The sequence below is a fragment of the Trichechus manatus genome, unplaced genomic scaffold (genome assembly GCF_000243295.1).
Source record: "Trichechus manatus latirostris isolate Lorelei unplaced genomic scaffold, TriManLat1.0 scaffold00019, whole genome shotgun sequence".
Lineage (NCBI taxonomy): Eukaryota > Metazoa > Chordata > Mammalia > Sirenia > Trichechidae > Trichechus > Trichechus manatus.
Genome location: NW_004443955.1, coordinates 7,623,098 through 7,648,559, shown reverse-complemented (window position 1 = coordinate 7,648,559; position 25,462 = coordinate 7,623,098). Strand labels below are relative to the sequence as shown.

The 25,462-nt window shown below is 44.6% G+C and overlaps 1 protein-coding gene across 1 annotated transcript in view; it reads left to right on the top strand.

Moving 5' to 3' along the window:
* Positions 1 to 25,462, top strand: part of LOC101347897 (neuronal acetylcholine receptor subunit alpha-7) — a 249,285-nt gene that overhangs the window by 104,748 nt on the left and 119,075 nt on the right. Inside the window, exons 3-4 of the mRNA XM_004372630.2 lie at positions 7,035 to 7,079; positions 20,696 to 20,805. Coding sequence (XP_004372687.1) covers positions 7,035 to 7,079; positions 20,696 to 20,805 — 155 coding nt within the window. The remainder of the gene's footprint in view (positions 1 to 7,034; positions 7,080 to 20,695; positions 20,806 to 25,462) is intronic.

Below are 25,462 nucleotides of genomic sequence, written 5' to 3'. Positions count from 1 at the left end.
ACCAATGTCATAAAACAGCATGTGTGTTACTGTTACATGAGAAACTATCTGTTCTGTAAGCCTTCACCTGAAGTACAATAAAATATTAAAAAAAAAAAAATTCTTGTAAGTTTGGTTTGGTTTTTTCCTAGTCCCTCAATTTCTGTTTACCTGGAAACGACCTAATTTCACCATCATATTTGAACAGGAGTTTTGTAGGATGTATTATTCTTGGCTGGCAATTTTTTATTTCAACTTTTTATATCTGTCATCCCATTGCCTTCTTGCCTGCATGGTTTCTGCTGAATAATCTGAGGTCATTCTTATTGTTTCTCCTCTGTATGTGACTTTTTGTTTTTCTTGAGCTGCTCTCAGGATTCTTTATTTGTCTTTGGTTTTAGCAAGTGTGATTATGGTATGCCTTGGTGATTTTCTTTTGGGGTCTATTCTATATGGAGTTTGTTGAGCTTCTTGGATGGTCAGCTTTTCATCTTTGATGGTATTGGGGAGGTTTTCTGCCAGCAGTTCTTCAATGATCCTCTCTGTGTTCTCTGTTTTCTCCTCCTCTTCTGGTGATCTCTCGAAGATTTTTGGTTTTGATTATCGCACATAATTCTCAGGGTTTCTCCATTTTTGTTCATTTTTTTTTCCTGATTTTTCCTCCAACAGAGTTGTATCCAAGTGTTTGTCTTTAATTTCTCTGATCCTGTCTTGAATCATTTCAAACCTGCTCCTCAGCCACTCTATGATACTGTACATTTCTGAAATTGTTTATCCTTTGGATTTCTGATTATTGTTTTTGTATGATTTCTAGTTGTGAATGTATTTTAGCATTTTGCGTCTGTATTGTTTCCTTGAATTCTTCCATTTTTTTTTTTGTCTGCATTTTCCATGAATTTGTCTGCCTTTTCCAGGAATTTGTCTATTTTTTCCTCAGTTTTCTTTGCTTTTTGCTTCAACTCTTGGGTAATTCTGAATATTATAGATTTGAATTCCCTATCAGGTAATTCTAGTGTATTTTCTTTTACTGGAAAGTCATCTGGTGTTTTGCTTTGGATGCCTACTGGAACCATCCTATCCTGTTTTTGTAAATGTTTTGATATTGTCTGCTGTCTTTGGGACATTCAATAGTTATTTTCTTCGTTTATTGATTGTAGGTTTTTTTACTTTGTCCTGCTTTTTTGTTTTATTTGGTTATGTCAGAGCAGGTGGTCTGTGATTTCTTTGTTGTTTCCTTGTCTGTGGACAGGATACTTTTCACTTCCTTCTCCAGTGGGCAGGGTTAGTCACTCAGGTATGGTGCAGCAGAACAGTTCCTGATGAAGGGGCATTGCTGGGATGGGTTGTTTGTGTCACGTACTAGGGCCGACAGGGCAGGCCGGTAATCAGTGCAGGGCAGGTTCCTGTAGGCCATGCTTCTGCTGCTTGGGGGTGTGATGTTCAGCACTCAGTACAGATAGGCAGGAAGGAGGGGGGAGATTGTGATGTGTGGAGCTAATATGGGTATAGGAAAGAAGAGAGAGAGGAGAGAGGAACAGGAGCCAAGAACATACACACAAACAAAAACAGCGCTAAGGGAGCTTGCTATTTGAGTGGAGACATGAGAGACTGAGAAATGGAGAAAATGAAAAGAAAAAAAAAGAAAAAGTAAAAAAATGAATAAATCGAGAAACTGGAAATGAACAAAGACAAAAAAGGGAAAAAGAAAGAGAAGAAAGCAAAACAAAGAAAAAAACCGAAAAAACAAAAAAAGAAACAAGAAAAAAGAAATGTCTCCAGGGATGTCACTGTTTATCTGCACAGAGTAAGGGAGTATCTCCCAAGTCTCATGGTACTGCCAGGACAGAGGAGGCTCCCAAGCTGAGAAAAGGAAAATAAATCAAACAAACAAATCAAAACAGAGCAAATTGGAACAAACAAAAAGCCCCGGGGGTCCCACCAGCACGGCAGCACGGGCAGGGAAGCAGTTCCACAGTCGAGCAGTGCCTCACAGTCCCCCAGGAAGAAGCAAAGATGGCACACGGAGCCAGGTTTTGAGAGAAAGGAGGGGGAGATGGTGAGAGGTAAGGAAGAAATGTAATGAAGCAAAAAAAAGCAACACCAGTAGCCAACAGATGGCACTCAGGGAGCCAGCCAGTGCGGGTGGGTGGAATCCAAGTGACACCAGGGTGAAGCCGGTGCTACTTGGCCAAGACATTGTGGCCTCAGGAAGTAGAGGATGCTGAGTGGCGGTGAAGAAGGGTGGGGGATGGGAAAGCATATATCGTGGGTTACTGGCTTTTCTGTCTTCTGCTGGAAGCTCTGTGAATCTGCTTTCTCGTACCCCCTGTTCACCGATCTCTGATAGGAGTCCAAGATGGCGGATCTGTGCTGCAGTAGCTGATACGGGACCTCTGCGTGTATCTCTCCTTGCTCTCTGTTCTTGGTCAGTTTCTTATTCCATTAGGTGCCTGTCTGAGTTCTTTATCTCTTCATTTGATGCTTAGGGTTTCAGGACTGACGTGTGACTCTGGCTTAGTTTTTTGGATCTTTGCTGTGGAGGGATGGTGTGGTGATTCTGACTATAGCGCCATGTTGCCTGGAAGTTCTGACATATTTTTTGGGGACACAATTCAGTCCATGACAAGATCTATTGTTATCTGTTTATTTTTCTCAGCTTCCACTCAAAAGCAAAGGGAGAGTGATTAAAGCTCTGTAAAATAATGCTGAATAATGTTGCCCTGTAACTTCCTTTTAAAAGAATCGTTGCTGTAGAAATGCAAGATAGCACATCGCATGCCAACAGTGCAGTTGTCCTCCAGAGTAAATAAATAGGTCTGAAAAATGGATTTGAAAACGCTTCATTGCTTAAATTATACTCTTAACTAAAGTGCTCAGATTAAAAAAAAGGCCTCCTCTGGAACTTCCTTTTCTGTCAAATGGGGGCAGTTGGATCAGGTGGAATTTGGGTGTTTAGCAAGGGCCACTGTGATTCTATGAGGGGCCATGAATCTTGTTTTATCCCAGAGGCAGAAAGCAGTGTTGGCCATGTGGGAGAGCTTTGCATGTGTGAATGTGTATGTGTGTGTGTGTACACATGTGTGTGAGTGTATGCATGTGCCCATGCATGTGTGAATGTGTGCCCATGTGAGTGTGCAAATGTGTGTGTGAATGTGCATGTGTGAAACAGTATGCATGTGTGTGTGTGAGTGTGCACAAATGAGTGCATGTGTGCATGTATGAGTGTGTGCATGTGTGAGTGTTGTGTGCACATGTACAAGCAAGCAGCCGCACATCGATAGCCACCAGCACTGAGGGACATTTCACGGCTTGTATGATTCTGCCCTGTCCCAGCAACTTGAGGAAGTGGTTGGGCAGCTGCCATCCTGCCCATTTCCTTGATGAGGAAGTCAAAGCCCACAGAAGCGGAAGTGCCTGATGACTAGGGAGCTGAGGCTGGATCTTGTTGGCTTGGAGGCTGCTCCTCCGCACTGTCCAGCTCTCTTGAGTCGAGGCATTTATGATGGGTGGCTGGATTACCTGGAATCACTGAAACCTATTTTCCTGTGGCGTGCTGTTTGCTGATCCCCAGCGAGGGCACCTGTGGAATGTTGTTCTTCAGGGGTCCTTCCTAATTGTTTATTCCGTGACCCTTTGGCCAGCTAGAGGTTTGGAAATTTCATGACCATTCCCCCCCTGCCCGCCCCAAAAGCCACAGTGTTTGGACCAGTGTGCATTTGAGCTTGTGAATGAAGTGCCTATTGAGTTCAGCTTCATCCTCTGAGTCACGATTTTAAACACGTTCAAGGGCTGCCCAGGAGGGTTGTGGGTATTTAGAGGCTACTTAGTGTCAGTAGTGACAGAGAAGGCAGTTTCCCTCCCAGGGTGAGGAGCTGGAGTATGTTTAATAAGTAGATTCTGGGCAGTGGGAGTGACCCCCTGCATGCCACTTCCTGCATGAATAATATTTGTTCGATGAATGAAAAATGAATGAATGGAGACATGGCTGGACTAGTTTGCTGTAGAAAGGACTCTGTGTACTGCATTAAGGACTATTGACTGAATTCTTTGTGCAATGAGGAGCCATCGAAGTGTCAGAAATAGGAAGGTGATCTGACTGTACTGGTGACCCACAAGCCCCATCTATGGGGTACTGAGGAGGCCAGATGGTGTGTGTGTTGGGTGGGTGGGGGGACACTGCACATGGATGGTGGGTAGCAGATGGGAGATTCTCATCACGGTGCAGATTGACAGAAGAGACACCAAACTGGTGAGTGGTTCTGGGTTGGGGAGGGGAGGAAGGGGACTGACCAGGAATGCAGATATCAGTCGCCTTTGAGTAGACCCTGGCTCATGGGGACCCCATGTGTGGCACAGTAGAACTGTGCTCCATAGGCTTTTCAGTAGTTGTGACTTTTAGGAAGCAGATTGCCAGGCTTTTGTTCCGATGTGCCTCTGGGAGGACTCGAACCCTCAACCTTTTAGTTATCAGTCAAGCACATTAACCATTGGCACCATCTGGGGATTCCAGTGCAGACACTGTAGTTGCTTTACAGGTTCTAGAAGCTGCTCCTCTGGAGGAGGCTGTTTATCAGCTGTGCTGCCCTGGTGGGCCTCTCTGCAGATGGTCCCCCATGGCCGCTGGGCACTCCTGGGGGCTGGCTGGCTGCTTCTCTGAGTTGATTACAGTTTGAAATGCCGTATTCAGTCCCATGCGGCCACACAGCGCAGAAATTCAGTTTCCCTCTAATGAGGTTTGAGTTAGAATGTTGGAAAGAAGAAAGCCTTTTAATTAGGTTGGTAGTAATTGAGATACCAAACCACAGAAGCCTTCCCCTCAGTGGAGGAAGACACAAATGGCAATTAAAAGAAGGAAAGGCACCTAAATGGAGCCCTTGCTAATTTTAAGTCCATTAAAGACAACAGCTCCTTAATCAGCTGAGGCAACAGATATATGTCCTGTAAGAGTGGAGCAGTGCTTTCTGGTAACAGTAGGGAATGAGCTGAGACGAGAGTACTTGTGCAGCTTAAATCTGTGGCTCTGCCATGGATCATTTGCTCAGTACAGAGTACAGAGAAATGTTAGCCCAGAAACTTTTTCCGTTAAAAAATCCTGGCATGTTTCATTTTGGAAAATGGGATGTATTTTTTCCCATCAGTGAGTTGGCAACTTCTTCTGGACGCAGCCCATGGCCTGGAACCCTCTGGGGCATCATCTCATCCCCGCCCCCACTCCCCTCCCCTGGCAGCCCTATCCTTTCTGTGGGATTCACTCCCCAACCTCATCCCTCAAAGGTGTCCAGGTGTGAGTGGCTAGGGGAAGATCGTTGATACATCAAAGAGTCACTGTCACCTCCTTACTCGGGAAACACGTTTTTGTTTTAATGAGCAACAGCTTTTCTTTCTCATTTGCATCCACTGCCCTTTGACCACGCTGCTGGAGATGCCAAGCTCTTGCCTCCACCTCCTCTGGGTCGTTCCTGGTGACTGCCCTTCATTGAGCTGAGCCTACTGGCTCCTGCTGAAGTAGCTCCTGTTCTCACATCAGGCACATTACCACGGAGGCATTGATAAACGCTTTCTCTGGGAGAGGGAAGCCTTTTCTCGTTCACAGAGTCCTTTAGGTTGTGATTGAGTATTAAATACTGAACCTCAGCGTTCATAGGACCACTGCATGGGACTTTCTCATTTGTCGCCTGGCACGCTAGCTTTGCTGGGCCACATTGGGCTTGGCCAGCTGTGATGGAGTGAGTGTTGGTTGCATTCCAGCTGGACAGACAGATTTTGACTAGAAGCTTTTTCAGATGCCCTGTGCCTGGGCAAAGCCACAGTGATATAGGACCCTGAGCTCCTGGTTAGAGCATAGACTTGGTGCCCTGCTGGATCCCTTACTAGATGTACAGTTAGGAGAGGGGGGAAAGTGGTCTCTGGAGTCAGAAAGATCCAGTTTGAATCCCAGGTTCTCAGTTCCATGGCGCTCTGCCCTTGGACATTTACTTCACCCTCCTGACCACTAGCTTACTCCCTTGGACAGCATTAACCTTGCAGGATGCTGTGTGTCCAGTGCTTGGAATGCTGCCTGGTGGACAGAGGATGAGGGAAGAGCAGACGCAAACCTGGGGAACCATGCAGATGTGGCCCTGCCCAGCACCATCAGCTCCTGGCCTCTAGGCTCAGCCCAGGTCCATGCCTCCTGCAGGGAGAATGGAAGAGAGAGCATTTTTATTGTTTAAATGTGAATAAGTCTGGTAACAGGTAATAAGTCTGACTTTTAAAAACTTTGATTATGCACTCAATTTTATGTTTTTTTTTTAAGTATGTAAGTTGTAAAAAATGTATGAAGAGAAATATGCTAAAACATTAGCAGGCATGATCTGTAGGTAGTGGAGTTGTGGGATTTTAAGTTTCTTCTTTACTCTTTTCTGTCTTCTGTTATACTTTTCTGTATTTTGTAAATGTTCTATGATAAATGTGTATTACTTTCAGAACAAATAAAAAGCATAACTCTAGGAAATGCTACTTGAAATATATTTGGAAGTGCCTGGTGTATTCTTAAATGAATAACTGTATCATTCTTTCTTTTGTAAACCATATGTCTTAGTTATCTAGTGATGCTGTAACAGAAATGCCACAAATGGTTGGCTTTAACAAACAGAAATTTATCTTGTCATAGTTAGGAGGCTAGAAGTCTACATTCAGGGTACCGGCTCTAGGGAAGGCTTTCTCCCTCTGTCGGCTCTGGGGGAAAGTCCTTGTTTCTTCATCTTATTTCCCGGGTCCTTGGACATCTCCATGTTCCTTGGCATCCGCCTTCCCCCGTCTCTGCTCTGCTAGCTTGTTTAATCTCTTTTATATCTCAAAAGAGATTGACTCACAATACACTCTACACTAATCCTGCCTCATTAACATAACAAAGACAACCCAATCCCAAATGGGATTATAACCACAGGCATAGAAGTTAGGAATTACAGCACATGTTTGGCGGGGGGTGGGGGGTGGGGGGGCACATAATTCAGTCTGTAACACCATACAAACCCTATTTATGCTTTTTTTCTTTTCTTTTTTTTTTTTTTTAGGATGAGAAGAACCAAGTTTTAACCACCAACATTTGGCTACAAATGGTAAGTTAAGTCACTGGCAGTCCATACCCCCATCTTCCTGTTCTGGCTCCTGAGATGCCTGTACTGGGTTTGCAGCAAGATCAGAGGTCCCCTAGAAAAGCCAGAACTGTCACCCTGACTCTGCTGTCACCCTGATGTCCTGCTTTTGGATGCATCACACTGCATTCTGCAGTGCTGGGCACATGTTGTATTTTATTTACTACAGGGTGATTTGGGGAAATTTCAAAAATAACACTTCATGTGACCCAAGTGTTGTGGATTGAATTGTGTCCCTCACAAAACATGTATTGGACATCTGGCCCCTATACCTGTGGATGTATTCCTGTTTGGAAGTATGGTTTTTCTGTTGTTATGTTAATGAGGTTATGCACAGTAGGGTGGGTCCTCAATCTAATCCCTTCTGGGTTATAAAAACAGCTGCATAGACACAGAGACACAGGCAAAGACTCAGGGGGAAGACAGACACCAAAGAAGGCCAAGGAACGATAAGGAACTCCTAGGAACTCCTCAGGCTGCTAACAAGGAAAGCCCTGCCCCTAGAACCACACCCTGAACTTGAACTCTGAACTGTGAGACAGTAAATTCCTATTTTTTAAAGCCACTCACTTGCAGTGTGTGTGTTACAGCAGCACTAGGTGACTAAGACAACATGTAATGAGATGCAGGGCTGCATTAGATACCCTGCCCTGTCCAGATCCCCAGGCCTCCAAGCACTTGTCCTTTCCCCTGTGACCTCCATGAGGTGCTCATGAGAATCAGATGCACCTTGCCTAAGCCAGAAGTCTTCATACTTTCTGCTCTACTAACTTCTACGAGAATTTTGAAAGGCTATGTTCCATTTGGAGCCCTTGTACCACAGTGGTTAAGCATTTGGCTGTTAACCAAAAGGTCAGCAGTTCGAATCCACCAGCTGCTCCTTGAAAACCCTATGGGCAGTTCTACTCTGTTCTGTAGGGTCACTATGAGTTGGAATTGAATTGACAGAAATGGGTTTGGTTGGTTTATGTTCCCTTCACAGATTTTTAATTTGATATATAAAATTCTAACCTAAATTTAATTAATTTCAAGTGAAATAACTTCCAGCAAATTGTAAATATTGACATTTAAAAACAAAACTGTTAATCTCTATTTTAAGTGGAATTCAAATATCATAATAATTTAATATCCATTTTATTCATTTAAAAATATATGAACAAGCCCTTCTCTAACTGTTAGATATTTTACATAGTTCCTTTTCCTCTTTGTACTTATGTTTCTATTCTGCTTTCTGTGTAGAATTTTATCCTAACATAATACAGTTTTATGTTTGAAAGTATTTTATTAATCAGTCTGCCTTGGTTCTCTCAAATGCAAATATTTACATACAAATTATTCCTTTAGACCATAAGTGTTACTTTTTTTTTCTACTGAACTGACAGTTACAATTATTATTAGTACATAATTCATCAAGGCAACATAAAGTATAAATTTTTCACTATAAACATACAAATTAAAAACTTTTGATAAGACATTATTAAACATAAAATAGTTTTTATTAGAAATTCATCTATTTGTGCAAAGGACAGGGCTTTGTTTTATATTAATTTATGTATTCATATATTAAAGGAGCCCTGGGGGTGCAGTGGTTAAGCACTTGGCTGCTAACTGAAAGATAGGCAGTTGAGACCCACCCAGTGTTGCTAGAGCAGAAAAGACCTGGCATCTGCTCCCATAAAGATTATGGGCTAGAAAACCCTATGGGGCAGTTCTACTCTGTTACATGGGGATTTCTACGAGTCAGAATTGACTGGATGGCAGACAACAACATCCATAGATTTTGAGGGCTGTTGTGGTTCAGTGGTAGACTTCTCTTCTTCCATTCAGGAGACCTGGGTTCAATTCACAACCAATGCACCTTAAGTGCAGCCATTACTTGTCTGTCAATGGAGGCTTGCATGTTCCTATGACATTGAACAGGTTTCAGCAGAGCTTCCAGTCTATGACAGACTAGGAAGAAAATCAGCCAGTAAAAACCATAAAGGTCACAATGGTCCAATCCCATTGTGCATGGGGTCGCCATAAGACGGAGACCAAATTGATGGCAGCTAACAACAATAACAATATCTATAGATTACTATTTTTTATTAATAGAAATGAAAGAATAATACAGGTTTCATCATCAGTTTCATAATTTTTAAATAGATGTCATAAAATGTGTAGTTAGTAATTAAAGGCATTTTGTTATAGGATTGTTATTGAATTCTTTGAACTTCATCCAGGCTATATGCCAGAAATGATGGTGTTTTCATCAAGATGTATCAGCTGACAACCTGATTTCTCTATTTTTGTTGAAAGCAGAGAATTAAAAGAATTAAAACCCACCTGACCCATAAAGGTACTTTTCACCTAATCATTAGCATGATTCACACAGACCCCAATACTTAGAATTGACCCTGCCTTGGTTTTGAGGGCAGTGCCAATATTTGGGGTAAAGGAGATATGCCTTTCTTTGTAAAGTAGGGGGTAGGGGGTGGGTAAGTAAAAGTGGATGCAAAGGATATTCCCAGGTAGTTCTTGAGCAGGTCAGTATTAGTGAGATTACAGATGGAAGAAGGATTGAAAACAATTCACTTAAAACCATCTGTTGTGTGAAGAACTGAAGGCCATTTGAAGAACCTGTAGTGGATAAGGTAGAAACCTTGGAGAGTTTCCCCTGTAGGAAGTTAAAGGAACATTCTTCAGTGGTGTATCCCATCTCCATGTGTCCTCCTCCCAGCATCTGTGCCCACCCACTCTAGCTCTCCTCTTTTTGTCACTGATGGATGATCTGTCCTCCCCTCTGAGGCTGACAGACCTCCTCCTGTGCACAAGGTCCTAGCTGTCCCATCCGTCCGTGCCTGCTGAGAGCCTTGCTTTAACAGTTGTCCCCCACTGCTCCTACACCATCAGCATCTCTCTGGGGTGGTTCTCGAGGACATGCTGTACTGTATCCGCTTGACCCTCCCTGCTTTCCTACTCCTTGGCATCCTCCTCACCTTTATAGCAGGTTGCTCCAAGGCAGTGTCACCTCGCTGTCGCCATTCTTTCTCCTCACATTCTCAGTTAAACTCACACTTAATCTGGCTTTTGTTCCCACCACTCCACCAACACAGCTTTGAGTGTGCAAACCAATAACTTCCAAGTTATTGATGAATCATTTCTCTCCCCAAATTTTTGATAAAAATTTGAAATATACTAAAAAGTAGAAAGCATTTTACAGTGAATTCCCACATACTTCCTCCTAGATTCTGTAATTAGCATTTGACTACACTTGCTTTCTCATGTATCTGCCCATCTATCCGTCTTTCTCTCTTTTTTGTTTTGTTTTTAATGGTGTTCGAAGAAGATAGTGGACATTGGGGCACTTCACCCAAACACTTTGGCATACAGATCTTTGACTAGAGTTCATATTTGTGTATTTATTTTTTTTAATTTTGAGGTAAAATGTACATACGATACAATACACAAGTCTTAAGTGTACCCTTCAGAGAATTTCCAGGAGTTCCTTCAGCTCTGCAACCCAACCCCCTCAGGAAGCAGAACTTCTCCATCACCCCAGGATGATTCCTCATGTCCCTTACCAGCCAATACCTGCCCAACTCTAACACCTGCCCCCAGTCAGGGGCCACCATTGTTCTGCTTTTTCCAGTGACTAAGTTTTCCCCTGTCTCATTCAACTCTCGGAAACATTGGATAGACCTGACTGTTCTTCTTTGAAACCCTGTCTTCACTTAATGTTTGGAATAAGTCCCCCATTAGGTTTCCTTCCTAGCTCACCGGCCACTACTAAGTCCCCTCTACTATCTCTTCCTCGTCTCTTTCCAGCCCTCTGAGTTGGAGGAGACTATATGCTGCCTTAAGCCACCATATAAATGATAACAACACCAAACTTACCTCTCCAGCCCTACTGCCTTCCTGGTGTCTCCATGTGCTTGTCTAATAGGCTCTGAAGCCCACTGTGTCCCAACAACTCCTAACCCTTTCACACTTGCACCTCCACAGTCTACTCCATCTGGGTAAATGGCAACTCCCATTGATCCATTTGCTCACACCAGAAACCAGAGTCCCCGTTAATTCTCATCTTTCATACCCTGCATCTGATCCTTCAGCAAATTTTGGCAGTTCTACCTTCAGATATGTACCTCTACCAGGACGGAACCACATCATATCACCTCCACTGCTTTCATCCTTGTCTAAACCAGTTCAATCTCTCGTCTCTCTGCAGGAGCCTTCTAACCAGTCTTCCACTTCTGCCCTTGCCTCCCAGGACGATGTCCACTCTCAACATGACAGCCAGCATGAGCCTTTCCTGTTGCTGTTCAGTCGATTCTGACTCATAGCGACTCTGTAGGACAGAGTAGAACTGTGACATAGGGTTTCCAAGGCTGTAGTCTTTATGGAAGCAGACTGCCACATATTTTTCTTGTGGAGCAGCTGATGTGTTCAAACAGCCAACTTTTCGATTAGCAGCCGAGCTTACACTTAACCACTGCACCATCAGTGTTCCTTAGAATGAGCCTAGCAGAATAAAGTGATGGCCCGGTCACCTTCCTCCTCAGTGTCAGAGCTGAAGTCTGTGAAGTGGCCTCAGTTCCCTGCCTGCCCCTGACTCCTCTTCCTCCCCTCCTGCCCTCTCCTGGTGTGCTCACTGTCCTCCTTGAGGTTCTGCACTCATTGTACAACCATGAGTCTTTCCCTGCTGCTCCCACTGCCTGGACAGCACTTCCTCCAAAAACCACCTGATCTGCTCTCTCACGTCTTACTGATCTCTTCCTAAGTATCACCTCTTCAGTGAGATCTTCCCTGACCCTGCATGTACTTTTCCAAACCCTCCCTTCCTGCCCTGGTCCACTCAATTCTCCTTATCCTGCTTCATTTTTTTTTCCTCCCAAAACTATTATCACGATCTGACAAACTTGACTTTTATTGTCTCTTGGCTCGTTGACTTAGCTCTCCCCTACCTCATTTTATAAGATATTGTTGTTTTCTGACATTGAATTGACTCCAACTCATGGTGACCTTATGTACAGCAGAATGAAACGCTGCCTGGTCCTGCACCCTCCTCACAAATGGCAGCATGTTCAAGTCCATCATTGCAGCTGTTGTGCCAATCCATCTCACTGATGGTCTCCCTCGCCCTCGCTGGCCCTCCGCTTCATCAAACGCAATGTCCTCCTCCAGGGATTGATGACCTGTCCAAAACAAGAGATCAGACAACGTTCTATTGTGATCCATAGGATTTTCCCTGGCTTATTTTCAGAAGTAGATTGCCAGGCCTTTCTTCCTAGCCTGGCTTAGTCTGAAAACTCAGCTGAAGCCTGCCCGTCATGGATGACCCTGCTGATATTTGAAATACTGGTGGCATAGCTTTCAACATCACAGCAACATGCAGGCCACCACAGTATAACAAACTGACAGACAGGTGGGATAAGACATTGGGTATGATTACAGGTTGTTGGGATGGTAGGACACAGTACAAAGACACTTGGAGAGATAAAAGGCAGACTCATTACTTACAGTTCCAAACAAGAGAAGGCTTCCATGCAGGGCCACATGGGGACAGGCTAACAGCACACTGGAACACTAGGAGGTGGGTTATATATGGCAAGTGAGGTGGGGTTAGCTAGGTTGCATGGGATTCCTAGTGATTGGGTATTTTGAATAATTCTACAGGTCCAAGGAAGAAAGGGTCATCCCTAGGTGTTAGGCATCTGGGGGCCTCTGGCAGTTGGGTATCTGTGATACAGCTGAGGAGTGTTGGCACCTGATAAAGGAATTAGTTGAGGTGTGGGCTTAGCAAAGTGCTTATGAAGGGGAATTGATAATTTTTAGACAGGAACTCAAAACGAGTCAAGATGGCACTTGAGAAATCGTATTTCTCCCAACTGGGAGATATGTACTGGGAGCAGGGCTCTGGTTTGATTTGCTCCTCACCGTAGTCCAGTGCCTAGACCACCACTTCACCTCTGGCAGACATTGAAAAACCATTTGTAGAATGTGTGAACCAAACAAAAACTCACGGTGAATCTAGGAGGGGCTAAGATAATATGATACAAAATAAAGCCAACTCCCAAATAACGCTGGAACACTTTAGTGTAAGGTACAAGTCTGGGGAATCTGGGGATGATGGGAATGCTTACCTTTTTACTTAAAACTGGACATTTTCCATGCCCTCAAAGGTTCAGAGGTGTTGTTGATATTTTTCCTACAGAGAGAGAAATGTGTGTCATGGACAGGTCTGTCTCCCTGGTGCCCAGATTCCCTAGCCCCCTGTAAGTGGTTCGTCCTCAGCAACATATTTGACAGTATTTACCATGGTGGCATACTGGTTAAGAGTTATGTCTGCTAACCCAAAGGGCAGCAGTTTGTCTCCACCAGGCGCTCCTTGGAAACTCTATGGGGCAGTTCTTTATCCTGTAGGGTTGCTATGAGTCGGAATCGACTCGACAGCAACGGGTTTGGTTTTGGTTTACTATGTGGAAGGCATGGAACTAGGCCACGTAATGGGATCAAAAAGAGTATAGTCCTAACTTTTGAGCCATTCACAATCAGGCTGTGTTGTTAACACATTAAGAAAAAAAAAGTTAAAATAGCAAGACCAAGTTACTCAACTGGAAATGTGTTGGAGGCAGACTGTTGGTGTGGCTGGTAGAGGTCACAGGTGGGTGAAATCTCTGCTTTTGGTGTCTAGCATGGTGCTCTTGTCAAGCTTGGTCACACATTTATCTGGGAGGTGGCACTTGTAGCTCATATAATTGTTAACACTATCTCCCAACTGAAATTTTAAGGGATCACAAGAATCTTGGGTTTGAAACAGAGTTTAAAAGTTAGGGTGATGGTCGCACAACATGATTGATATCATTGATGTCACTGAATTGTACATGTGAACAATGTTAAATTTATGTCATGGATTGAATTTTGTCCCCCCAAAATATCTGTCAACTTGGCTAGGCCATGCTTCCCAGGATTGTGTCATTGTCTGCGATTTTGTCACCTTATGTGATTTTCCTGTGTGTTGTAAATCCTACTTCTATCTAGGATGTTAATGAGATTGGATTAGCTGCAGTTATGTTAATGAGGCAGGTCTCAATCCACAATTAGGTTGTGTCTTAAGTCAATCTCTTTTGAGGTATAAAAGAGAGAAGCAAACAGAGAGACGGGGACTTCATACCACCAAGAAAATAAGTGCCAGGAGTAGAGTGTGTCCTTTGGTCTGGGGTCCCTGCGCTGAGAAACTCCTAGAGCAGGGAAAGATCAATGACAAAAACCTTCCTCCAGAGCCAACAGAGACAGAAAGCCTTCCCCTGGAGCTGACAGCCTGAATTTTGACTTTTAGCCTACTAGATTGTGAGAGAATAAATTTCTCTTTGTTAAAGCCACCCACTTGTGGTATTTGTGTTATAGCAGCACTAGATGACTAAGACAATTGGCAAATGTTGTGTTATCTATATTTTTATAATGATAACAATAACAACAACAAAATGTTATCTAATCAAAATCTTTGCACCTTGGCCAACCAAATGTTGCCCGGGACAGGCCTGGAGAGCTGCCCAGCCATTGATAAACCAACTGTCTCACTCACCGGTGCTTTCTGTGTGGCAGTTCATGACCAGCTGGCCTGACCCCACCCTGAATAATGGACACAACAAGACAAAGCCCAGTGTTGAAGGCTAACAGGGCCATAATTCTGAGGGGGAACAGAAATGTGGACAGGGGCTTGATAGCCAAGAAAATTGCTCTCAGCAATTGTTTTTTCTCTTACAGAGAGTTCTCTGCTGATGAATTTCTGTTCTGAAAACCTGTGAATACACATCATCCCTTTTTTCAGGGTCAGAGTTTAAGCCTTGAGGTTAATTCACTGCACAGGATAGATTTCCTGTGCATTAAGAGCAGAAAAGACAAAAAAGTGAAAAAAAAAGAATTTAAAATTCTCTTTGATCTACAGTTGGTTGATTTTGTTTTCCTTTTTCTCACTTCCCTTGACTTTGTAGATGACCTAGAGGAGTAGAAAGTTGCTGATCTGTTTACCTCTTCACATTCCTAGGAGGAAGCAGTTAGTTTTCTCTTTAGATTGGGTTTATGGTATGGGGAGGTCTGTCAGACATATTCTGACTGAATCTATAAGAAGCAATAACAAAAACCATTTCAGTTTCTGAAGAGATGTTTGAGTTATCCAGACACTCACATTTTCTTTAGAAACATCTATCTTCTTTTTTTTGGGGATTTTGGCCATTCTTCTGACATTAGATTTCTGTTATGGACTGAATTTTGCACCCCTAAAATATCTGTCAACTTGGCTAGGCCATGATTCTCAGTATTGTGTGATTGTCCACCATTTTGTCATTTGATGTGATTTTCCTATGTTTTGTAAATCTGATCACTATGATGTTAATGAGGCAGGATTAGAGGCAGTTATGTTAATGAGGCATTACTCAATCTACGAGATTAGGTTGTGTTTTAAGTCGATCTCTTTTGAGATATAAAAGAGAGAAGCAAGCGGAAAGACAGGTTGGGGGGTACCTATACCACAAAGAAAGTAATGCCGAGAGCGGAGCGTGTCCTTTGGACCAGAGTTTCCTGTGCTGAGAAGCTCCTAGTCCAGGGGAAGATTGATGACAAGGACCTTCCTCCAGAACTGACAGAGAGAAAGCCATCCCCTGGAGCTGGCACCCTGAATTAAGACTTCTAGCCTACTAGATTGTGAAAGAGTAAGTCTCTGTTTGTTAAAGCCATCCACTTGTGGTATTTCTGTTACAGCAGCACTAGATAGCTAAGACAATTTCCCAGCCTTCTTATATTTATTCTCTATTTATGGATGCCTTGGCTGGTGTAAACAGTTAATGCAGTCAGCTGCTAACTGAAGGTTTGGAAGCTGGAGTCCACCCAGAGGTGCCTTGGAAGAAAGGCCTCCAAAAAATCAGCCACTGAATACCCTATGGAGCACAGTTCTACTCTAACATATATAGAGTTGCCATGAGTTGGAGTCAACTTGACTGCAACTTTTTTTTTTTAATTCTAATAATGGAACAAATAACACTCAACATCATAGACTATTAGATTCTAAACCACACTTTTTTTTAATATTTATCTTTTTAATTCCTGCATTCTTTATTACTTTGTCTCTGATGCAGAAATGCCACACATTATGCTCATAGATAAACCAGTGGCTTGTGTAGGGCCACAATAGACTCCCGTGAATAATGATGATGTTTCAATCATTATGTTTTACTGAGGGAGCACATTTTTGGAGGCAGAGGGAAGAAGGAGGCCCAATTACCTCCTGTGAGTTCAAAAAATACATTTTTTAAAAGCAAAGAAACATTTACATTCCTCTTTCTTCTCTCTTCGTCTCTCTTTCAGTCTGTCTCACTTTCTGTATTTTTCTGTCACTATAAATTCTTCCATCTGTGTGTGTGTGTGTGTGTGTGTGTGTGTGTGTGTGTGCATTTAAGGAAGAATTCCTGTGGGCTCAAGGCAGGCTCTGATGGGGCCCAGGTCTCAGACCTACGGAAGAATCGAGATTTCCATGGTGCATTCCAGATCAATGGCCCCTTCCTCCCTTGGTGTCCCTGACAGCTCCACACATGCCACTCTTGAAGATTGAATGAGAAGGAATCACACAGAAATGAAAGAGAGAGAAGGAAAGGCACAAACTCTCCTAAATGTGGCCATCTGGAAGCATGGACGTTTCTAAGTGCCTCAATGTTAATTCCTAAATATGCTCAGATGCCTGATATGTGGAAAACACGTTGGGTGCTGTCTGCACAGAGGTTCTGCCCAGTGCCTCAGCCCCAAGGGGCCTATGAGCTGATAGGGAAGTGAGTCCTTTGAGAGGACATTCAACGTCTTTCTAGAACTCGAGTGTATAGATAATTTTCCACATTTATTCTTAGGAAACCTTCACAGAACCCTGTGAGAGGGTGTTAGATGAGATCCCTGGATCAGAGGGCTCTGACCCAAGGCCCAGGGCATGCAGCCCGTGTAGCAGTGCCAAGGTTCATACCACCAGCACCCTTTTCTTCCCTGTGGTTGTACGTCAGCTGTTGCAGCTCCCATGGCCTGCAGGTTTTTGTAAAATAGAGGATCCTTCTTTGATACAAAGTCTTCATTTATTGCATGCTTCCCGGGGCCATGTTTGTTTTACTTGCTGTTTCACACATGACCTCATTTAGTCCTCACCACGTTGCCCTTTGAGGTAGGGGACATGTGAAGAAACTGGCTTAGAGAGGTGATTGGCCCACGCCAGCTCCTTCGGCTTGTCTCTCCCAGAGCTGGGGTGAGAGCCGGGTCTGTCTGATCCCCAGCTGTCTGCAACTCCCCATTCCTGCACTGAGGGTGGGGCAGCACCCAGTGTGATTTGGAGTTGGGGGAGTGGCGTGAGCATGTGGGCCACAAGCGCTGAGATGTTAGGTTGGAAGAACCAGCTCTGGCAGAGCAGAGAGGTCATTCTCCTTGAAGTCAGATAATGCAAAATCTGAGTCCTGACCCAGTGATGGACTAAAAACACCTAGCTTCTCTGTGCCTCACCTCCTCTTGTAAATAGGAGTAATACCAATACTGAAGTCCCTGGACTGTGAGGAACATGGGGATATGTACCCAGCTTAATGCATCAGTCTCCTAGGGCTGCTATAAGGAAATACCACAAAGTGGGTGGCATCAAACAGCAGATACCTATTGGCTCACAGCTCTGGAGGCCAGACGTCCGAATCGGTGTGTCCACCGATCAGTGCTCTCTGAAGGCTCTGGGGGAAGACCCTTTCTTGTCTCTTTTGGCTTCTGGTAGGCGTTCCTTGGCTTATAGATTCATCTTCACATGGCTCTTCTGTCTCTCTGGGTCTTTCCTCCTCCTTTATAAGGGCACCACTGAGGGTGGATGAGGACCCATCCTGTTCAGCTGTGACCTCATGTTAACTGATAACATCTTCACAGACTGTATTTCTAAACAAGGTCATGTTGACAGGTATCAGGGCTTAGGACTTTCTGGGGCACACAATTCAATCCACACAGCCAGCAATAGTACTTTTCTCTGTGCCTTTTGTTCTGTAGGCACGTTTGCCTCTGACTCGTCTTCTGCTTCTCTCTTCCACTTGTAAGGTCCCTTGTAAGTACATTTGGCCCACCTGGGATGATCCTTTCACCTCAAGGTCCATAACCTAATCACATCCGCAAAGTCCCTATTTTAAAACAAGGCCATTTTCACAGATACCAGGGGTTAGGATTTCAGTACATCTTTGGGGGTAAGTAGAACAGCTGTGGTGCCAGCCATCAGGATGTATGCACCCGTGGCCCCCGCAGCTGGGTGTGAGCATGAGTCGTGGAAAAGGAGGAGATGTGGCATTGCCGGGGAAGCACCACATGGCTGTGACCAAGCACTGCCAGGCTGCTGCCTTCACTCTCTGTTTTCCCTGTCATCTCAGCAGGCAGAGGGAGGTGGCTTCTGCCTGCCACACCCACCTTCATGGGCAGTTCTTAGAAGCCCGAAGCCCCAGTTGGCATGGTAGTCATGGCGAGACTGACAGGCTCTGTGATTAGCTTCCAAATTCAGAGAGGCATCCCAGGGTGATAGAAGATCATGCTCAAGAAAGTGTGGAAGCTGGGCATGAAAAGGCTTACCACCCAGAACTAGGGAGAGACGAGAAGGGGAAGACTAGCAAATGATGCAGAGAGGGAACAGGCTGAAGCAAACACAGTCTGGCAGGTCCCAGGCATTCCTTGCAAACATACTTTGAGGCAGACTGGTCCTCCCTCGGGGCTGCCATCCATTCCCCTTCCTTCCCCTGATCCCACACATCTAATTAGAGACCTTGGCAGTGGGGCAGGTCTCAATTCTAGATGCCCAATGACAGTTCCCCACATTATTCATTAACACTTAATCACCTGGATAGCGCTTTCGTCCAGTGTCAGATCTTCTCTGAATGGGTCCGCCTTTCAGGTATGCTTTTCTGACCTCCTCAGAGAACTGTTGGATTCCTAGGAAGTGCCCTTTGACCCTTTGTTGCCAGTCTCAATAGTTCTAGGTCCACAATCCTGAATCTGCAATTCTTAAATCTAAACAGCTCTGAATATTAAAGTTTGTTGTTTTCTTTTTTTCTGCCCCCCTCAGTGTTGTTTTTTTCCTTTGTCTCAAACTCATTTGATGTAAGCAAAACAGAAATTGATGTGAGGTGGAGGCATGCGTCTCTCTGGCTTAGTGCACAGATGCATGCTTTGCTGCAGAATAATGCTGTGTTTGTGTTGGGAGCTGCTCTGGGCCCAGCTGGGGGCATTGAGTCACATGCCTTTCCAAAGCTGAGAAATGCTTAGTTCCAGAGCACAGATGAACCCCGGGGATGGAGACAGGATGGGGGTCTATCCTTGAGTCTGGCCTGATTATGGTGTGCTTACTTATAACCGGAGCCCTGGTGGCGCAGTGGTTAAGAACTCAGGCTACTAACCAAAAGGTCTGCAGTTTGAATCCACCAGCTGCTCCTTGCAATCCCTAGGGGGCAGTTCTGCTGTGTCCTCTAGGATCGCTATGAGTCAGAATCGACTTGACAGCAGTGGGTTTAGTTTTTGGGGGGTTTTATTTATAACCAGTAACCAGTTGCTGTCCAGCCCATTCTGACTCATGGTAGCCCCATGTCTGTCAGAGTAGAATTGTGCTCGGTGGGGTTTTCAATGGCTCACTTTTTGGAAGTAGATCACCATGCCTTTCTTCCCAGACACCTCTGGGTAGACTCATACAGCCAACCTTTTGCTTAGCAGCCAAGTGCTTTAACTGCATCACCCAGGGACATTCACACTTACTTGTAGGGGCTGTTAAGTCCAAACCTCTCAGCCCTGAGGCCCAAACTGGGCAGTCCCAGTAATACCCAGTGGAGGGTGTGATCCCACCCAAGCTGCCTCTGCAGATCTGCAGCCAGGGAAAGGCTGGTGAGTGTGGTCCTTGCTCTGGGAGAGCCTGTCTCGAGGAGATGCATCCGTGTCTGAGGTTTAACGATGCTAATGGAGTCCTCACCCACACCCACATGCCCTGATTCAGTGTTAACCACTGAGGCCAGGTAGTTGCATTGTTAAGTTTTGGTGTCAGAAACACTATTCCTGCAACAAAATAAGAATGCAAATCTGAAACCTTTTCCATAGCAGCGATTGAGCAGTTACCAGGCTGCTGCATATTGCTGTTTCGTGGGGGTAAATATTCTGCATCTCTCCCGTCTGTTTCTCATTCCAGTGGAAGTAAGTGGACTTATTTATTTTTTTTAAGTTTCCTTATAATGGAAAACTTTGAAAGCAAAAACAGTCATTCATTTGGCTTGAAGTAACCCATCAAGCTGCAGAAGTGGAAGCCTTGGGGCACTCCATGGCCAGAATGATCTCTGATGCTACCATCTGAGTGTGGCCATGGTTACAGCAGAGATGTCAGTGTGATTATTACGGTTTTCACAGTCATTTCAGAAGGATTATTACTTCCATTTTCCTTATATTTTGTAGATCGCAACCCAATTATGTAAATAAATGTCTGGAGCCCTTTTTGGCTTGAATTTACCTAGTAATTTCTTACGGGAAATATTAGCAGGCAAGCAAGCAAAGTGCCACTAACACTGTTGTCTGTGTGTCAGTCTTGGACAGATCACTATCTGCGATGGAATATGTCAGAGTACCCGGGCGTGAAGACTGTCCGTTTCCCAGATGGCCAGATTTGGAAACCAGATATTCTTCTCTATAACAGGTAAGCAGAGTGGACAAGAGGAAAAGCAATTTCGTATGTGCATATGTTTAGCATCCTGACATGCTGGATGAGTTGTCCATGAACTGGGACCATTGCTCCCTGTGGGGTTTTCTAAGTGCCCAGGCCTTTGGGAAGCAGTGGGACAGATCCCACCCTGAATGCAGGCTCACCCCACCTGGTGTGCTGCCTGAGTTGGCTACATCTGCAGGGTTGGGTGCTGTAGGCACCTGGCAGTATTTCCATGCACATGGGCACTGGAGGCGTTCTTACATGAGGCAGGGCACACTCACTGAATGTCAGCCAGTGTGGTCAGTGGCAGGGGCAGTTGCTGGTCCCTGGGTTGCCCTGCTGGAGCCCACTCTTTGGACCTAGTCCCTCGGTTGATACATCCTCCTGTGCATTGGGAGAGTTCTGCAGCGAAGACAGCTGAGTGGGTGAGGACTTTCTTTTCTGGCTGCGTGTGGAAGCTTGCAATGCATGTTGTGTGCCTGACAGAAAAAAAACGTAGATGAGGGAATGTTCTAATAGTCCTTCTCCTGAGGCCACAGAATAAGGTATTAATCAGCCAAGCAAGGCAGTCTGAAATGGAGACCAGACCCCTCAAAGACAGAAATCCAGGCAAAGTAGATTTCTAGAAGCCATGAAAGTCTTTTTAAACCATCAGGCCTAATAAGCGAATCTACAATATCTCCTTCCAGTAAGGTCTAAAATGTGATAAACCAGTTGCTGTCCAGTCAGCTCTAACTCATGGCAACCCCACGTGCGTCAGAATACAACTGTGCTCCGTAGGGTTTTCAGTGGCTGATTATTCAAATATAGATTACTAAGCCTTTCTTCTGAGTTGTCTCTGGGTGGACTCAAACCTCTAACTTTTTGGTTAGCAGCTGAGCACATTAACCATTCGCACCATTCAGGAACTCCATGAGATGCAATAGCCAGCTTAATACAAAAGACAATTATTTTCCAATGGTGATTGCTGTCTTTGACCCCACTCGGAGCAGGGAGGCAAGCCTTCCTGACTCAGAAACAAACGTGCTACCATCAGCCACTGCCCTGAATGGTCATGCAGTGATTCCCCTCGACCACTTGACATGTTTGTCCTGCACTATTTCCAGAAGGCTGGTGATTTCAGTTTCTTGTATTGACTTCTCATTCTCTCTCTGTGTTTGCTGCTGGTGGTCACATTTCACTTGAATCATTGGGGCTGTCTCTAGAAGAATATCACTTTCTGGCTTACTGCCACTATTCTGCTCTTTAAATTAGATCAGACAGCCAAGCTTTGAGAAATGATGTCTAAGGTAAGAGTGAGTGGTCCCAGAGTAAGGAGGTGAAGCACAGGGCTTGCATGCCTAGGCTTTGGGTCATCTGTTTCCTGGAGGTATTCCTGGGGACATTGACTGCTTAAGGGCAACGGATTAGGCTGGGACAAGTCAAAGTGTGTGTCTTACCTATGATATTTACTATCTCTGTTACCTTTGAGTCTCAGATTCTTCCTTTGCAAAATGGGGGACATGCCAGCTTCACCAAGGTTGGAAAGGTAACTCTTTGAATGTACATAGTAGGTTTTGTGTGGTGGTTGACAAAGAGTTAACATTCAAAATGGTAGTTGTGTGTTTATAGGCATGATGATGATTTCTGCTTAGAGTAAGATGGTATGACAATTTCAAAAGAAATAGCAATACTGTTTTTCCATAGTTTCCAATTCAGTTTTTTTCATTTAAAATCAAGAATAAGTTATATATATGGTGGAATCTCTTTAATAGTGAGTCTGTACCAAAAAACAAAACCCTTAGCTATCAAATCGATTCCAACTCATGGCAACCCCATGTGTCACCAAGAAGAACTGCTTCATAGGGTTTTCTTGGCTGTGATCTTTATGGAAGCAGATCACCAGACCTTTCTCCACAGTGCTGCTGGGTGGGTTCAAACTGCCAAGCTTTAGGTTAGTATCTGATTGCAAACCATTTGTGCCACTTGTGGGCCTATAATGAGTCTATAAGAGATGATTTTTATGGCTTATGTATAAGACCGTAAACTACAACAAATGTTTAATGATTCTAATGTTTTGGTTAATGAAGAGTTACCAAGTGTTTTATATATAACTGAACCTCAAGGAGCAAAGGTATACCAGAATCTCCCTGACAAATGTCGCCAGGGACCAGACCCTCAGGGATAACACCCCTCCCTCACCGTGGTCCAATTGATGGTCACAGAACTCCGTTCCTTTCACATCTCCCCTTGAGATCTACTTGAAGATCTTCCTCTTGCCTCTTCTCACCATATTCCTATTGACCACATCCACCACACTCCATCATGGAGTCTGTAGAGGCTGCTTCATTGAGAGGTAAGACTTCCTTTCTGAAGGAACTGGTAAACATTGTATACCCACATGAGCACAGTATGGAAAAATACCTAAGAGAAAAATATTTAAGCCAGTCATACACAGTGTGACAGTTATCTGTATAACAAACTACTCCACTCTCAGTGACTTAAAAAAAAAAAAAAAAAGACAACAACTATTATGTTATTTCTCATGATTCTGTGGGTTGACTGGGCCCATATGGCTGGTTCTCTGCAGGGCTGGCTGCAGTGAGAGCTCAGCTGGGGCTGCCCACTCTAGCACCTCTGTTTTCCTCCACAGGCCTTTTCCACATGATGAGGGCTTCTCACAGCATGGTAGCTGTGTGGAGGGTGAGTGCTCCAAGAGGAGAGAAGTGGAAGCTGCCGGGCCTCTTAAGGACTGAGCTTGGGAGTCCTGAAACACCACTTCCACCACCTTCTGTGGGTCAGAGTAGCCACCACCGGCCCAGGATCAGGGAAAGAGAGATAAGCCAAATGTCTCCAGTGGGGAATGGGTGATCATGAGCGTGCGAGGAGGGAGAGAAGAGATGGCACCATCTGTGGGGACTAGCTAGCACACATTAGGAAAGGGAAGTGGTAAGAACTGGTAAGGTCAGGTTAAAGACTTGCAGGAGACAGGCAGGAAGACCAGAATAAACACACATGATGAAGGTTGCAGGCTGAAAGGAACACTAAGCTGAGTGCATTTTTTAAGAGAGGTTGAGTAGACAAGAAGAGATCATTTCTAAACATACATCTGATCTTGTTATCCCCCGGCTTAAAGTCCACTCACAGGCTTCCCTTTGCTGTCTGGATAGAAGAAAAAAGTCATAGCCCACGGGTTTGTATGGTGTGGCCCTCACCTCCAGCCCTGACATACCCCTGTTGCTCTCCAGCCCAGCTGTTTGCTTCTCAGGTCACTGACATGCCGACATTCTTCCCACAGGACCTTTCCATGGGCTGCCTCTCTGAGAGGACCATTCACGCCTTCCTCTCATCCATCTGACCCAGCTCGACTCCCAGTCCTCCAGAGAAACCGTCTCTGACCCCCTTACCACCTCCGAGTCTAGTGTCCACTGCCTCTCATGGGCCCTGGCATAAACCCATTATGATGCTATGGGACAGAGTAGAATTGCCCCATAGGGTTTCCAAGGCTGTAATCTTTACAGAAGCAGACTGTCACACCTCTCCCCCTGGGAGCAGCTGGTGCGTTTGAACTGCCGACCTTTCTTTTAGCAGCCGTGAGCATAACCAGCCTTGTACTTAAATATTTGTGCAGAAGTAAGATGGAGGGAGGGAGGATGTAGGAATTAAAAGGACGAGTGCGGAGGATGCATCAGTGTACCACAGTGCTGCTAAGAATAGTAAGAAAAGGAAAAAATAAAAGGAAAGAAGTAATATTGGCAGCATAGAAAACACTGTTAATCTATGATTGTGTCAAAAACATTGACATGGTAAGTAGCAAAAATAGGATTGAATTTAATAGGATCCTAACCTTCTGATGTTCTTTTATTGGGGATTTTGGGAGATACTGAGTTCAGTAATTTTGCCAGCTTCTAGGCACTCAGAGTAACGTTATCCTCAGCAGTGCATTAATGTGTGGATGCAGGGGACCTTTCCCTAAAGGAGAGAAGATGCCAGCATTCTGTGCCAGTCATGGCTTTTCAAGGAGTGTTGGTTTGGGTTGGGAAATGCATCACAAAGGTGTCTGTCATTTCTTGCTCTGTTCCCCTTTGATATTTTCAGGAGTCTGTGTGTGAGTCACTGATGGTTTTTGAGATGTAATGCATTTCCTGTGCTTTAAAGAGGCTGGGTCATTGCTAACAGCCATCCCTGCATCATTTCTGGGATGGGCTGCTTTATTTCCTTGATGGATGGTGAACAAGTGATGGTCTGTGGGCCAGCTGGCAGCTTTGCTTGGAGGAGAGGACAGGCACTAATAAAAGCTTCCCTGCCTTAATGCTGATCCCAGTGCTTTTCCGGCTGCTTTATTCTGCTTTTCTCTAAGCCTGCAGCTCAAGGATTTGTCTGAGCACAGTTCTGCCCAAAGTGAGTAGCAATTATGGATGGCCTGTCATGGTTTTCCCTTTGGGTGGAATTAAACACCTTGCTGGTATCAGCAGTCCGATCACAGGGGCAAGGTGCTTCGGCCTCCCTGGGCCTCTCCTTGTTTGAGCTCCTCCATCAGAAGCTTCAGTAACAATAATGGAATCTTTTTTTGATGAATATATTTGAAGATGTTTTTATGGGTTCTGTATATTTATGACAGCGTGGGGCGTCAGCCATCCCTTTTTAGCAGATCCAGAAGCTGCATTTT